General features: G+C 32.2%; 1 protein-coding gene across 1 annotated transcript in view; it reads left to right on the top strand.

Moving 5' to 3' along the window:
- Positions 1-17,785, top strand: part of LOC118181525 (nose resistant to fluoxetine protein 6-like) — a 58,444-nt gene that overhangs the window by 33,430 nt on the left and 7,229 nt on the right. The window contains exons 10-12 of the mRNA XM_035350693.2: positions 4,725-4,804; positions 8,460-8,582; positions 16,391-16,511. Coding sequence (XP_035206584.1) covers positions 4,725-4,804; positions 8,460-8,582; positions 16,391-16,511 — 324 coding nt within the window. The remainder of the gene's footprint in view (positions 1-4,724; positions 4,805-8,459; positions 8,583-16,390; positions 16,512-17,785) is intronic.

Raw genomic sequence — 17,785 nt, 5'->3', positions numbered from 1 at the left:
CGGCTATCCACCTAAAGAAAGGGCTGCCTTCAAGCAGGACTTTTTAATAGGAGACTAGGGCTATCCACCTAAAGAAAGGGCTGCCTTCAAGCAGGACTTTTTAATAGGAGACTACGGCTATCCACCTAAAGAAAGGGCTGCCTTCAAGCAGGACTTTTTAATAGGAGACTACGGCTATCCACCTAAAGAAAGGGCTGCCTTCAAGCAGGACTTTTTAATAGGAGACTACGGCTATCCACCTAAAGAAAGGGCTGCCTTCAAGTAGGATTTTTTAATAGGAGACTAACTCGTATTTGGGTTACATATGACAAAAATCCACAAAAACAAACCATACAGCCAGCATCTTCGTTTAAATTCGAGCTCGGTTTGACCTACCAGTATTTAGGTCATTGATGAGACCTGAATATTGATATTCGGTCATTGGTGACACTCCCAATTTTAATAAATTAACGTATCAGTAATATTTCTTTGAGTAAAAGTAACCCTTTTAAAGGTCAGTTTAAAGAAAACAAAACTTGGCAATGCATCACCTTTTGATTCTTCTGTTCGGGCTTTCAACAAATTGTTTTCATATGATATACTTTATATTAAAAAAGTATTAATATTAAAATCACCAAAAATCATAATTTAATTTATCTAATCAAGTATGAGGCTTTGTAATTAAATGTAAAGCCATTTTCACAGTATGTATCAGAGTCATTAAGATTTCTTCAAAGATTGCTTTTAAGATTGCTTATATTTGCTTTAAAGAGCGTCCATAAAAATAATGATGCAGATGTACCATTATTTTGTAAAGTTTCATTCGTTCATGTTTTCTAAATGGGTTTACTATGACAGTTCAGTATTGGTTAACGTTACCCCCACTTTATTTATATCAGAGGGCAATACTGACTTAACTGACATATTGATTGCAGTGACGTAAATTATTGTTACGTTTTTTTTTTTCTGACACCAGTCGTTACGTTGTTTTCTTCCTTAACATTCGTACGGGATTCGTGTGGATTTGGAGGGAATAACGACGACAGCACTTGATGGAATATCGAAACACACTTTATTTACCAATATTCTCAGGACAGCTCCAAAATCCCGTTTACAGTCACGAAGATCTCCTATAAACACGCTGAAACTCAGCGACACAGCCTTCAGGTTATCAGGCTATAACGGGGGAGACAGCTTCACTGCAAAGCACCAGAATACAGCTCCCGACCCTTCTTGGTCGTTCTCGGAACTCCACGTACTCTCGAGACTCTCCACGCTACAACTCGCGATGCACTCGACGACACACAGAGCACAGCTGCCGAATCTTCGGTTCAGTCGTTCCCGGAGCTTTACACATTCTGTCGATGATGCACTAAACGCGATACACTAAGAGACTCTTCGATGCACTCGACGACCCACTCGGCATTCGCTGCCCGGTTGTCAGCTCGATCGACTCCGCACGGACTGACTAACTCGAGACTATATCGCACTCACTCTCCGCGTACCAGCAGGGTTTATATAGTTTTTGGCTTGTGTTCGAGAACATTCTGGGCTAAATCGATGATAATTCGTTCCAGAAGGTTCTCCATCCGTCCAAAGCATGTCGCCAATTTTGTCGCCAGATGTCTCCAAATAAACGATTTCTCGCCGAATGTGGCAACCCTGCCGTCATTTGCCATTGTATAGCAACCCTAAAACTGCTTTGCGGGGAAGCTATCTTACCACACCTGGACTTATCGTAAAAATATTTATACACAGTTTTGTCTGAATCCGTTCATTTGCTTTCTATATTAAGAAATTCTAAAGGAGTATGAAAAATGAAACATTTTAGCTAAATGTGTAGAGCCATTAGGTTATATCGCTCAAGAAAAGTAAAAAATGTGCAATGGCCTCTTCAGGGCTCCAACTCCGGACCTCCCAAATACGCGTCGACCGGAGTTATAGTTACATCACGAACTAGCAGCATGCGGAAAGGAGGGAGAAAATAACTTAAAAATGCTTCATTATTTGCTTTTGATAAGTTTTTTGGAGGAGGCAGGAGGTAGCGTTTTATTTATTTCCTATTTTTTTAATCTTCTTTGATTTTTGAATTATGCTATCCTTCATTCAAATTGCTTCATTTACAAGGAGAATTTGAATACGTACTAAATTAATTATGGTGACTGATAGACAAAAATAAACTTTAGATTTAAATTTTTAAATTAAAAAAAATAATGTAATGAATTATTACTGCAGAAATCATTTATTTTTATGGCCATTGTTGGTGCCATGAAATGCGGCAACACGGCGAGGAAGAAAATCAATTAAGTAGCGACTGCAACATAAAGAAGTGTGTCGTCACAATACCATTCATGTTTAGTATCAAGTCATGAACGTTTTGCCATTGTATTAGCAAGAAATATAAGGTACCATCTAATGGTGTACCATCCGAACTTCAGTAAGTGACAGATCTGCTGAAAGGATGGCTCAACATGAACCTCAACTTGATTGAGACACTATAAAAGAAACATCAGTTTATTGAGGATATGCTTTATTTTGCTATAATAGGAAAATATCTTTCCGTAGACTTACATAACGCTTCGTAATGCATATAGGCCCAATTTACTGAATCAATCTGCCATTAATAATATAAAAAATGGGTTATCTTTTGTACTAGTTTGCCGCCCATTAAGATTAGGTATTTATCTTAACAGCTAGCCCATAGTTCCTCTGTATCCGTCTAACGCCATATGTGATACGTTCTCAGTGATGCTTAAACAGATAAACAATTGGCTATTGAGCATTTCGCTGTGCTGCTATATATTTTCCAGTAAACTCTTTCTCTGTTACGATTACAGATACTTTGAACAATGTAAACAATAGCAGACCAATTAAGATATGGTAAGCGTTCAAGCTTAGTTCATGCAGTCACTTGTAAGTAATCTTTAATGCAATCGCTTCTAAATAATGACAGACGATACGGGAGCGCACTAGAGCAGCGGTCGTCAACCTTTAGAACGTCATGGACCACTACATATAAAATTTTATATTTGGCGGACCACTAATATGAACCCCTTAAATCAGACCTTAAAAACAACATATTAATAGGGAAAAACAATATTCAACGTTCCAATACATGTAATTCTAATTTTCATTTGTTAATATAATTTTCGACATATTTGGTGTTCCTTTATGGAAATTCAGGCTACGCGCCTGATTATGAGTAGCAAGTAAAAAACTATTAACATCTCACTGATACACATATTTCGTTCACATTGAAAAATTATATTAAAAGTACAAAAATCTTACCTTCTCATACTTAGCTTCACATTTCCATATCACTGAAAAGGAACAAATCGGCATAAACATAACAATCATCGCTTTCTCAGCAATGGCGCCATCGATAAACAGTTAGACAAACAAAAGCGGAAACTTTCAATGATGCAATTCTAAACAAGAATGCAGATGGTTCTCATAAAAATCCATCAACATTGCTATTGACACGGAGAAAAACTGCGTTATTAACGACTACAATAGCAAATGTTTGTAATTCAAAAGGAAAGAGAATTCCAGTTCGCCCTATTATTGACAACAGTAGCGATGCCAACTCTTACTTTCAAATGTCGCTAGATACACCAGCAAAAATAGCTAAAATGTCGCTAAATTCATTGAAGGAATTTCGCTAAAAGTAGTAGCTAAAATTAAAAAAAGAGTATAATCCATATTCCGTAATATGTTTTGTTACTCGCCATTTTTAAAACTGAATCTTCATAAAAATACAAATAATGTCCCAATTTTTCTGCGGACCACCAAAACGTTTTCACGGACCACCGTTCGCGACCGCTGCACTAGAGCGCATTCACAATATTTAGAATGATAGAATTGCCGATGCCCTCTCTCAAAAAGCTCCCAGCAATTACAACGATCTTCATTTTTGTGTAGACATTATCAATGCATTAGTTTATAAGGTATTTCTCCCGCCTTCTTGTCATGCCTTCATGGTGTGATGGTCTGCACGCTCAGCGCGTAATTGAGAGGTCCATGGTTCGATTCCCGGCGAAGGCGTTGAATATTCGTCATCTATCCTGCTTCCAAAATAAACCTAATGACTCTATAAGTGGCGCCCGAACTAAAAGGGTGTTGGATGATGATTCTCCTCACCCAGGATTTGGCGAATGGGTCCCGTAAAAACCCCAGTCGCCCTTTAAAAGAGGGAGTATATAAGGTATTTCTCCCGCTTTTCTTGGCATGCCTTCGTGGTGTGGTTGTCTGCACGCTCAGCGCGTAATTGAGAGGTGCGTGATTCGATTCCCGGCGAAGGCGTTGCATATTTTTCCTCTTGCCTACTTCCAAAAAAAAATACCTAATGTCTCTACAAGTCACATAGCAATACTTTCTGTTTGAAAACTTCATGCATATGTTTATGGATTAGGACCCATATGCAATGGAGTTTATCCTTTTAACATTCTTGCTTCTGTGATTCCAACATTATTCGAGCTTTTTAATTCTGAAAATTGAAAGCAACTAATTTTTATAATCGGAAAATAAAAAATGTTGACTATTAACTCTGTAAATTTGATTCACATTTTAAAAAACCTGTTGCATAGTGCTACTTCCAATACTAGTATTCTTTATTACCAAATCTCGATGACTTTAGTGAGATTTTGAAATGTAATTTTAATCATGTGAGTGCAATGCTTTTTATAGACTATTCTTCCAGAACCAATTTACGTGCATTTAATTCATTACTGTATATTATTTCTTAGTGCCTACCCCACGCCTGGTATATAGCATGCGATGTCCAACTATACATGGCTTCTCTGATTGTACTTTTACTACTTTTCAGGTAATTATTTTATAGTTCATGATAATAAACAATCTCTATAAATATTTTAAAGAAATTCAATTCGTTCCGGAATAAAATCTTATCATATACCACATTATTATTAACACGAATATGGATTCCTATTATCGATATCTCTAGTAATGGCTACCTATGTTTATGGTAGCGAAAACGTGCAGTAAACAACTTTTTTAAAAAAGGGTGGAAAAAAATCTCGCATTTATTTTGTAATAAAGCAGATAAAAAAATTGTTTGAAACAATTATTTGTCCGAAAATGTAGGATGTGTGATAGTACTCTTAATCTGTCCTTCAGAACGATGTCTGAGCGTGGACTAGTTGGATTTCAGGCTGGTAAATTCGAACTGCAAAGAAAGATTCAAGAAAGATCCAAGGAGTGATTGTGATCTCCTGAGCCAAACGGGCTGTGAAACGTTAATCTTAGCCATAATTAAGTGAAGACAATGGACAGCAGTTTGCCTTAATTATATTTATAAAATATTATAGTAAATTATATATTAATAAACATATGCACATTTATTAAATATAATAAACCTTAACTTTATGAGTACTTTTACAGCTCATTGAAACGAACAATTTTAATTTTCAACTTTGCTTATTATTAGGAATGTATCATTAAATAGTTAAATAAATAATAATGAAAGGGATAACATTTTGGATGCTTGGTGAGAAGGGGAAAACGGAGCCATAAAGGTTGGTTTATGGTTTTATAATCTTAAAATAATGTGCGGGATCTGAAAAAATTCTATTTATTTATTCAAGCCACGTTCCATAAACTTAAAAAAATTATTTTACAATTGTTTACAAATTTTGATAAAATTTGAAGTTCTTTCAGTTTCATGCAAATTAGCGTAATGTTCCGAGCTACCGATTATAAATTTAAAAAAAATTATCCTTAAAATGGGGGGAAGGTGTGAATATTTGTATTCTTTCTGATTACATTCATTCTTAATTTTTTGAGCATTTTATGAGCTTTCTGAACTTGATAATGACGTAAGGCATTTGAAACTATTTTGAAGAAACAATTTTTGATGCAATGAATTTTTTTCTTAAGCCATGGAATGATTTTAAAATCTTGGCATTAATTTATCTCTAAAGAAACTTGATCTTTGTTTATCGAAGAGACATAAGTTTCTAATAATGAAACGGTTATAGCACTAGGTTTCGTTGATATAGTTTTTGGTCTTTACAGTTTCTAAGAGGAAAAAAATCTGATGTGTACACCACATGACTTCCTTGTACGGAATATTAAATTATACGCATTTTTTCTTGCATTTCATTTAAACTTATTGGATTGAATTAAACCTACCTCGCCGACAGCGCATAAACCACAATAGAATATATGCATTCTTTAAAATTCACTTTGTTTGCCATAGCGACACTCTGGCGTTAGGTTTACTTAACAGTATTATATTTCGTTCATATTATAACCCAGAATGCACAAAATTTATATCATTTAAAGAACAGAATTATCTAATCGTTGATACATGTTCTATTCAAAGCTAGAACGATGTATAAAAGAAATTAAGCAAACAAAACAAAACAATAACAGTTTTTCACAGACGATTGAGTATTTCTCATTCAATTAATTCAGTTTTCACTTCGCGACAAGGCAAAAATACATATAAACTCAAAATATCTATATTAAAAATTACGAAGTAAATCTTAAACACTTATTTCCTCGAAAAAATTCCAGAAAGAATTAAGCATGATTTATTGGCAATAATAAATGAATGCGTTATCTCTGTTCTTGCGAAGCTAAGTTTCTCTAGATTGGCAACAAATCCATTAGTCTCCTGTTTCAAATGAAAACATCAATGGCCGCCATAAAAAATGCTTAGCGGCACTTAGACAACTTTAAAATTGTTGATAATTCTAAAAATATTGCGTACAGATTTACTAAAGGCATAAAACCCTTAACCGGAAGATTAAAAACAACATAATTCAATCATTTTTAAAGCAAAAAATGTACAATTTACAAACATATAAGAGTAAAGAAACTGAGATCACTGAGCCGGGTAACAAAGTGGATATATATAGAAATATATTTATATACGTTTGGTGCGGCCGATTGCAACCAAAATACGAGGTGCACATCTACATGTTATAGCAGTCCTATATACAAAATTTCAACGTTCTGAGGCTACTCGTTTTTGAGTTATGCGAGATACGTACGTACTTACGTTCGTACAGACGCCACGAAAAATTCTCTTCAGAATTTATTTTAAAGCAGTTTTATAATTTTTTTGGAGGAAAAGAGTGTTTTTATTCTGTCCTTACATACAGATATCACAGAAATACATCGTTAAATTGCGTTTGAAAGAGGTCAAAATGGGATATTTTCGTTGAAATATGCTGCGTGAAACTTTTCGCGATTACAATACTTTCTTTTTACTTCTTACAGGGAAGTAAAAAGAACGTTATCATAATACAGAAAAAAAAAAAAAAAAAAAAAAAAAAAAAAACTGACAGCAAATATCGTTGTCCGTTCGCCTGCGCTTCTGTAATAATTCTACACGGCACGTTTTCCTTCACAGAAGCGATTGTTACTGCAGAGTTGTCATGAAATAATACATCTTCCTTAAACTTCTTCCTGAAAACCAAGGTGAGGACAGACATTACATGAGCGTATATGGTATATCACCCGTTTTAAGCTTGCCTCCTTTTCATTTATTCGTATTACTGGTTACCCTGTGAAGATTTATCTATTTATTGTCTGCTAATACTTAATTTTAAGTTCAATTACTTTTCTGTCACTTTCTGTTCACTCACGCTTTTCATGCTAATGAGAATAACTAGCGTTTATTCAGATTGAGAGAGAAAGAAGTACTATGTAAGCGAAGTTTTCGCAAGCTAATTTTAGAGCGTGTTCTGACCATTTGAGGTCACGTTGTATCGTGATTTAATAGGGATTTGCTTTTGTGGCGTTGATTGTTTCTAGCCATTCAGCTTGTCTCGCCGCTTTTCTACAAACCAGAGCCTTTCCTGCGCGTTACTTTATCCTGTGAGCCGTTAGGCTAAGCTAATACATCCGATTTAGTTTAACATTACGTATTTAAGTGAAGTAAGAAGTGTTAGCTTGTGTAAATCCAAGCTGGGTCATTGCTATTTTCTTTGTGTTCAAATCAAAGAGTCTTATACACCCTTTGTTTGACTTTTACTTCTGTATTTCACGGGACTTGAGGATAATTCTTCAAGAGCTTTTCTTTTGTAAAAGTCTTAGTTTATGCTTCCTAAGAACATTAGACTTTAAAACTCCGAATATATTTTTTCCGTTTATTTCTGAAACATATTTACAATAATTACAAAATGCGCAGATGTAATTCCAGTAATTCAGTAAATCATAATCTTATAAATAATTATGTTGAATTTTTGTACATTCTTTAACTGAAGTAAATTGTATATGATGAAATATTGGAAAGAATTTTAAATTGTATTTTCCAGAGAAATGAATAAAAATAATAATGATTATAAAGCTATAAATTACAAATTTATATAATTTTAATAAAAGTTTTCAGAACTATTTCGTGTTCTTCTTATGTTGCTTAGTATTTCCACTTCATGATTAATATTTTACTTCTAAAACAAGAAAGATTTCCTAATGTACTAAATTTTCGCCTCTCTATTTTTATTTTCCAGAAACCCAAAACTAGGCATATTAGTTTCATTCTTGGGTGTACTAGGATGCATAGCATATTCTGGCATTGTAACCTATGTCAGAAACTTACCTCCTACGATGCTCACCGTGCATCCTGATCCAAGGTAAGTTATCTTTAAACTAATATTGTATAATTATTTTCACATGTTAAAATATTTTTGTATCTCATTAATAATAATTATAAGAAAACAGTACTATAAAGAAAGAAAAAGAAATGTAGAAATAAGAACAGCAGTAAAAATGACTCTTAAGTCAAATATACTGTTCTTTAAGTTACAAATTAAGCAGTTTTGTATCTAAAACTATGAAAAGGAAGCAATAGACAAACATAAAAATTCATTAAAAATAATTATATGTACTAAAATATAGTGAATGAAGTAACACAGTATTCATAGAAAATTAATTTTTATTTCAAAAATAGAAAGCTTTCACGCATAAACCAGTAGTAATTTGTGAGAGTTCAAGGTGTATTTATGTATTCCATTTTCTCAGAAACATTGATTAAACTTCAAGATACGTTGATTGCTTTTAAACGGATTTTCTAGGCCAATCAGGACCGAGCAGTAAAGTCACTGAAGTATTTCGGTTCGGAGTTCGCATCCCGGCAAACAGGCTGGTTTCATGGCGAACCAGTTTCCCCTAGAAAATCCTCCACAAAGGCATCCTTACTCTTAGGCAGATAGACTTGAGTGCTTTGCTGTAATTAAAACGAAACGAAACGGTCTTTCTACCAAAACAATAAGATAGTTAAAAATAAAATTCATAAATGAAAGTATGTGTTCATTCTAATAAAATATCTAGCTAGATTTTTAACTCAGATTGTTTATATAATTAATATTTCATTTCCTAAAATACATTAACTGAAAGCTAAATTTGCTTTCAAAGCCTTTTTTTATTACGTCATAGAATTCATATCAAAGGATATACAAAAACACTTTTTTTATTCCTGAGGATTTTTGACACCAATTTCACTTTGAAATATCCGACTATGATCGGAACATCTTTTTTGAAAAATCATTTAGAAGAGAATTTCTTTTTCAATATTTTGAAACATCTTCAATAAAAACCATATAAAAATTTGTTTTTAAAAGTTTGCACTCAAAACTTTTCAAAAAAAATTTTAATTTTGGTTTTTCAAAAAATTACAGTTTTTTTCAAAAAATCCTCATATTTAAAATTTTGATTTTATTAAATATTTTGCTTTGTTTATACATCACTCTGACTCTTGTTGAGGGCTTGAACTAAGAGTTTTCATGTGTTCATATTATCAACTGAAATATTACAAATTGAAACGGTGATATAGGAATTTTTAACAAATTTTTATGTTTGTTTAAGAGTTAAAAATGCATAAATTTGCTAAAAATCTTTATATCCAAAAACGCATAATTCAGGTTCTCAAGTATATTATGAAAAAGAGTTATTCCAAATTCTATATGAGTTGATCAGCAACTGTTTCAGTTATCACTCTTTAAATGCTGAAATGTGTGCGGAAACTCTCAGAAAATGCATTTAAAGCATAAATTTACTTATGCAACGCATATTTCTTTATTAACCCCCCACCACCACCACCACCCAAGTATTTCCATGTCAATTATATGGTTTCCAAAGAGTATATTTTCATCTTTAATTTCCTCTATAGATTTAATTTTCATTTCACTCGCTGTATTTATATTTTCAATAACAGTATTTGATATAGCAGTACGATGTCCATGGAATTTTCGCTTCCGAGCCACACGTTTTTTTTTTTAGGATTACCTATGTTAAAATTAAAACAAAAATGCAGAAAATAAAATAAAAGATTAAATTCAATAACTTGCACAAATTTTAATAAATACTAAACGACAGAATCATAAATAGAAGTCAATATCAATCATCGAACTGCAAGCAAATCGCATAAACTACGGTAGAAATAGCAAACAGTATTTCGAAAATTATAAAAAGTTGAAATGAGGCCAAACATGAAAATACAAGCATTCTGCAGATATTACTTAAAACTTTTAGAATTTCGCATTTCGCTTAAATAAAAAATATTAAAAAATAAATAAATTAAAAAAAAAAGAACGTAAATTATCCAAATGACAACAACTTCCGGTTTCGAAGTAACAACTTCCGGTTGTTTTAACAACTACCGTCTTGCACTAAAACGGATAAAATACGATTTCTATTTATCATAGAATTAAAATAATGACGATTTTAGAAAGCCAATCAAATATTTTAATAAAAGAATAAAATGAAATTCGATATTTTCACCAAAATTCGTCATTTCAACGTAGTCGGATACCTTTAACATCAAACACGGAACATTCTGTTCCTTTTAAACTTGTACATAGAATATTATCGCTTTCAATTCTAATTTAATATATCAAATCCTTTTATAATTATTTCTGAGTTATGATAATGTGGTAGTACTAATTTTTTTTTCTCCTCTTAAAAACGATGTGATCATTTCTGATCCAGGTTTCAATTAGATAAACTTAGCATTAAAATTTAGCTATGCAAGTAATGTATCCTAAAAGGGTAAAGCTGCATGTGTAGGGCTAAACTTTAAAAAAGTTCCAGCAAATTTACCAAGTGATAGCTGACAGCATTTGTTAATATATCATCTCTTTCTTTTTCTGAAAGATTATCTTATTTCGGAAAGAATTACGGATAGATATTGATCTAGTAGACAACTGTTGTCATGGATTCAAAAACTGAGATTCAAAGCCTTTATGCTGTAAAGTGGTAATTAATCCGGACTGTTTTACGTAAATTGTGACTTGAAACAAAACCTGAGGTTTGGTATTGTTTCTAGGACAAAAGGGCAGTCAACTGCTTCGGATTGTAAAGTTTCCCTTTTGTAAATGTCTTATGAAATTCTATAAAAAAAATCCAAAGTTAAACTTTTCTAAAAATGCTTCAGAATTATGGCCCATTTTCAATAAACTACGTCAAAGATCTTCTGTAGGATTCTATAAACTTTTAATACACCTTCCACAGAATTATGCATAGAAGATTCTATACATACATTGTGTAGATATTCGATAGAGATTTGGGCAGAGATTCTGTAATATTTTGTGCAATTTCTAAATGTTTTAAGCCTAGATTGTTTTGTAATATGCATAGAATTAACAAATACAAGTTGACTAAAATGTATTAGATAATATTTATAGGAAAGTGGGCCATAATTCTAAGTTCTAAACAGCTTTTCTTGCTTTAAGTTTTATCTGAGAGATCTTATTATATTGAATATTTGAATATTTATGCGATATGAAGTAAAAAAAAAATTCTTTGAGGATTAAAAAAATGAAATAAATTATCTTTTTTGAATAGACTTTATTAATCTTGTCTATATTTTGAAAGAATCTATTACCTGGCAGAAGGAGAGGGAAATATTTGAATGAAAATTCTTGGAGCACATGTAAATGATTCCTAATAAAAATTTTTAATAATATTTTGATTTAAAAAATATCAAAATAAAAATAAATGCATTTTAAACTACAGTTAAGTCAATAAATTAAGTAATCAGTAAGTTAAGATTAACTCAGAATAAGTAAGTTAACTCAGTTAACTCAGAATCAGTAAGTTAAGATCAATAAATTAAACTTAAGAAATAATTTATATTAACAGGGATATATACGTAGCAATTAAAACCGTAAATTTCAGGAATTAAAATTATGTAATTAGCTGCATAAATTTAATTTTAGAATTAATTTTACGATTTTACAATATTTAAATCTTGTATTAAACGAGCGAAAATTTATACAAAAATTACGTAAAATGCTACTTCAATTCAGAAACGGAAACACATTAACCTGGAAGAAAATATCTGATGCATACACCACATGATTTCATTGTACGGAAAATTAAATTATACGCATTTCATTTACTGCATTTCATTTAAACTTATTTCCTCGAATTTCATTAGAGATATATTTATCATTCAATTAATTCTATTCTCAGTTCGCGCCAAGGCACAAATCATAAAACCTCAAAATATCTTGATTAAAAATTGAAAACCATAAAAAATAAATAAAACACAGTTAACACAATTAAAAAAACATTTTTACAATTAAAATTAGAGTTTCTACGCAAAAACAAGCAATTCTGCCAGCAGGCAATAATGAAGATTTCGGTGCCCAAAAATGAAAGTTTAATTTTGGTCCCATTCGGCAAAACGACACTGAAGGTGCAGAAACTGAATTCACTGTTCTGCTAAGTTTCAAAGGTAAGCAAATATAGCTGCTATGGTAACCAAAAATTAGGCTTAGCCGAATTTAAACAGCTTTTAAACTGTTGGTAATTCTACAGCTATTGCATGCAGATTAACTAAACACCTAAAAACCTTAATCGGAAGATAATAAGAACATAATTCAATCATTTTTAAAGCAAAAAGTGCGCAATTTACCAACATATAAGAATAAAAAAATGAGCTCATTGAGCTGAGTAAGAGTAGGTGTATATATATATATATGTAATATATTCAGGAGCAGGATTGTAATATATTCAAACTCAGAATCAATGACCAGGAAAATTGGGAGGCGAATGCAGATTAAATCTTCAGTTTTATTTTCAACTACACACAAGTCGGCACATTAAATGTGCCTGTTCCAAAAGGCTTACATTTTTGATAACTTTGTAGCAAGAAAGCAGCAGCAGACAGACAGCAGTTTAGCTAGGTTAAAGCGTGGAAAGCAAGTGCGTAATGTTCAGGATGAAGTCAGACTGAGTTAGTTTTGGTTCTCAAAACATTCTGATTGGATGGTTAATATTGCTGTTAATTTATTATTGGCTGTTAAAAGTTTTAGTTCCGTTTACATCATCAGAATTCAAGGTCCATGTCAGAATTATGTAAGTGTCATATGGCATAGATTTTTCTCGGAATGACGCAGTGCAAAGAGAGGTTACTATTTTTAGAATAGAGAAGGGAAATTTACGTTGCTACTTTAATCATTTACATATTCTTTTTCATATATATATATATATATATATATGTGTGTGTGTGTGTGTGTGTGTGTGTGTGTGAAATATAACAAAATACGATGGCTGCTTTAAAAAATAATTGGCGCCATCAAAATTAACATTCTAAATTTGATGCTCTCCCCCCCCCACTAAATTCCTCTGTTCTTCCAATTTCGAGATTATTCCAAATTACATTACATTGCTTGAAAAGGGTAATTAAAACTAGAATTGACCAATTATAGCTTAGAATACTTTCTGCACGTACCAAGTATAACTAACTGAATCACGAGCACTACACTTCCTTTTTTCCCCCTAACTTCTGCCATGCAAATAACTCTGCGCCGCTTATACTTCCCTGCCTGAAATGACGCCGGATCTTTTTACTTGTGCATATAAAAAATTCTCGTAATTGCTATGTTTAAAGAGTATATTGCCTACAAGGAATTATTCTAGTGCTCCTGGCAATCTGAAAATAAAGATGATAATTGGCTGAACTTACTAATTTAGTATCAAATTCTTCCTCTCGCCGTACCACTCAGCTATTGCGACGGTGCTTCGAAATTTTCACATATAAACTTTCGGTGCGGCCGTTTACAACCAAAACGAGAGGTATACAACTACATATTATAGCAGTCCTATATACAAAATATCAACGTTCTGAGGCTGCACGTTTTTGAGTTATGCGAGATACATACGTACACACGTATGTACAGACGCCACGAAAAAAATTTCTTCTGAATCAATTTTATATGATGTCACGCAAAAACAACGTTAAATTGCATTCGAGAGGCGTCAAAATGGATATTTTCATTGAAATACGATACCCGGAATTTTTCGTGATTATAATACTTCATTTACTTCGGACAAGGAAGTAAAAAGCAATAATTTCTATTAAAAAGTGATTCATTGTTTAATGAATTTAAAGTACTTATTTCTCCAGTTCTATACCCCGTATAAGAAACTGATTTTTTTTTTTAGTTACAGCAAGAAAATTTTGTAAATTTCTATAGAATAACATTTAATGTTATTAATTCTATACTATTTTCAGTTTTTATAAAATTTCTGCATTTTTCAGAAACATTTTTACAAAGCAATATTTCTGTAGAACTGTGCTCTGTAAAAGCTTTATAAAATTTCTGCAGAATTTTATAGAAGCGTTCCTTACATATGATTATAAGTTTCTGTTTTTTTACGTATGATTATAAGTTTATTGTTTTTACGTATGATCATAAGTTCTGTAGGAAGTTCTATAGAATTTTATCAAACCTAGGTTTTGCCAGTGTCAAAAACAATATTTTCGTAAAGGTCATCATGTCTATAGGAACTTCACGTTCAGAAGTCTTGAGTGGAAACTATGTTGATGACCTTTTTTATCGGAAAAGAAATTGCAAGAAATGAATTCCTTAAAAGAATATATTCTTGAAGAACAGGTGAGAAACTCCACATTTTATGAAGTAGAAACTGACTGACTACGAAAAAGGATTCATGCCTGGGAAAACTCTGTTGAGAAGAGAATTCAGTATGCTAAACCTCAAACTTCGCTCGCCTAAAAATTTATTTTAACAGCTCTGGAGAAATTCAGGACACCGTAAGTATGCTTTTAAATTATATTTCAAACAATGAATTCTATGAAGGAATCAAGCCAGCTGTATAAACATGACAAACTTTGTACAGACTTGCAAAGATTTTGTTATTTTCTTTAAAATTTTGATTTTGAACGAAATTAAGCCAAAAATTTTGTAGCCGCATTATATACATGTAACAAATATGCGACAAATAACAATGGAATGAATCTGTTGACCAAGAAAGATTTCTGGCAGTCATTGTAGTAGCTGAGGCAAAATTTAAGAGAACACACAGTTGACATCTTTGACTGATGACCGGGTGGCGATGGCATAACTGCGGAATAGAAGGATGAATGTTTTGCAGACATACGTGCTATGGGTAAACGCATAACTTATTTTGGAATATTCATATTCTTGAAAGATATTTTTTCCACATTACTACATAACGTCGACATTAAGCATCTGAACTGAATTATTTATCTAGTTATAATATTAATGAAACAATAGATGAAAGAGAGCAGTCACCAGGCGATGTTAGTTTTGCAAACGAGAAGAGGTGAAAAAAAAGGCGGTGATGTGATACTTTGATAGCAGAGTAGCTCAGCTATATATATAAGCTTGTAGAGACGTTAGATTAATTGGAAGCAGAAGTGATGTAAAATTAGCAAACGCTTTCGCCGGGAATCGAACCACGGACCTCTCAATACTCGCTGAGCGTGCAGACCACCACACCACGAAGTCATGCCAAGATGGCGGGAGAAATACCTTATAAGCTCCGGCTAATAAGGTATTTCTCCCGCCATGTTGTTTCCATCTGAATTTTGATTGGCTACGAGACAGCTGCGCTGCCGAGAAATTTTGATGCATTGCAAATGCTAGGAGAGTGACACATATAAATATAAAAAGAAAATTTAAAGGTGTAATTTATACCAATTGTTAATGATTAATTTCATGTTTTATATTTTCATGTATCTGTGCAATCATTTTTTCTACGACAACAAACTTGCTAAGTTATTTTTTATTACATACATAAAGCCATGTCCCAATCATTGATATGTGCATGTAAATGTAGCATAGACAGAACACTTTTTATTTTATTCTCTAAAGTTAGATTTCACTTATCTGAATACGGATTCATTATTTGGTATTCACTCGCAAACTTCACCCATGTCAAAATACGGTTTGTTTTCTTTCTAATATTTTGTAGAAAATGTCTTTCCTTTATAAATTCTAAATGCATATTAAACTGGAAATTAATTTTTTAAAGTTATTTTTGACAAACTGTTTTAGGAAATTACTGATACAAATAAACTGATATCTTAAATGTAAATAAAGTTTAAGATTATTGCAATATTATCTATTATTCTTACAATTTGATTATGGCATTAAATGAATAATTTTTATAGGTATTACAAACGCTATTGGGCAGAGTATTATTTTAAACCCTTTCCTCACATGGGACCTTATTTCATCGGAATCTTAGTTGGTTACTTCTTAGCAACAAACCCCAAATTAAAAATTCCATGGGTAAGAATTATTATGTTGTATTATATCTGTAATAAAATTTAGGTATATAATTCTCTTTAAATGTCATATTCTTTAACCCTTATTAAAAACGTATTATGTATTTTCATTCACATATTTTAACACATCATCTTAAAGGCATGTTTACATCTACTCTATTTAGAACGTTTGGAATAGAATGTATTTTGGATTCACTTTCCACTAAAATCAAATTTATTTAGTTCGGAATATTGCATCAAATGAAGCGATAACTAACAACGAAGCGTGATAAACATCAATCCAGAAAATCCATAACTTAATCAGATATATTATATAATTAGCCATATAATTAAATAAAAGCTAAAACTATTTATTAATAAAAGCTAGATGTATATTAAAAGAGAGACCCCATTCTTTTCTTCAAAAGCATACACAAAATAATTTTTTCATGCATTGAAGAACCGACTTTAGAACATTTATACGGACGCCGGTTTATATTAACGCCGGTTTAATGTTATAATCGTATGATAAGCGAGTAGCTCCGCTCAACCATGATTGGTTGATAGTGGTTCATGACTCTGACTACCGTACTGAAGAGCCCGAGTTCAAATCCCGGAGAATAGTAGTAGGGCATAGGGCTGGGAGACCATCGGATTCGCCCCCACAAGGTGCTATTTATAAGAACTGGGGCGGAACTCAGCTAAAGTCAGGTTGTCAACTATATGGTGTTCAAGGCTCTTGCCAACGGCAAGTGCATTTGACTCCTTCCCAATGTGCCACGGGCTTGTGTTGCCAATTTTCAAACAAGTGAGAATTGTATCAACAACAAGTGAGCAGCAACGCTTCAAAAGTTAAAAATGATTACATGTATTTTAGTGGTAATGGATAGTATAGAAACCTGGCTGAGGTTGTAATGGTTTGAAAAAAAGTTTTCATTTCCTAATTTTTTCCAAGTATTTCATCCTCTCCTTGCATCTAAATTTATCGTAATTGCATCATATTTTAAAATCAAATTTAAATGTAAAATGCATACATATTTATGAAGTTATTTTCAGTAACCAGAAATAGTTTATTAAATTAAATTCAACCTGCGGCTACACAACGTAATGTTACGTTTTACACGTTAAGTGTAAAAATTCATTACAGTTCTATTCATTTTTCCTCTGAAAGGGGTGTGTTAGTAAACTAACAAAGGATTCTAACTCACTTGTTTAATTAATTTGTACCTAATTAATTTAATTATACCTAATTAATTAATTAAATTATAATCTTATAACATTAACGCAGAAAAATTATAA

Source organism: Stegodyphus dumicola, chromosome 9 (genome assembly GCF_044657685.1).
Source record: "Stegodyphus dumicola isolate Sdum_Otavi_A_Nest chromosome 9, ASM4465768v1".
In the NCBI taxonomy this organism is placed as follows: Eukaryota; Metazoa; Arthropoda; class Arachnida; order Araneae; family Eresidae; genus Stegodyphus; species Stegodyphus dumicola.
Note: the sequence above shows the minus strand (reverse complement) of the source record. Positions and strands in the feature narration are given on the sequence as shown.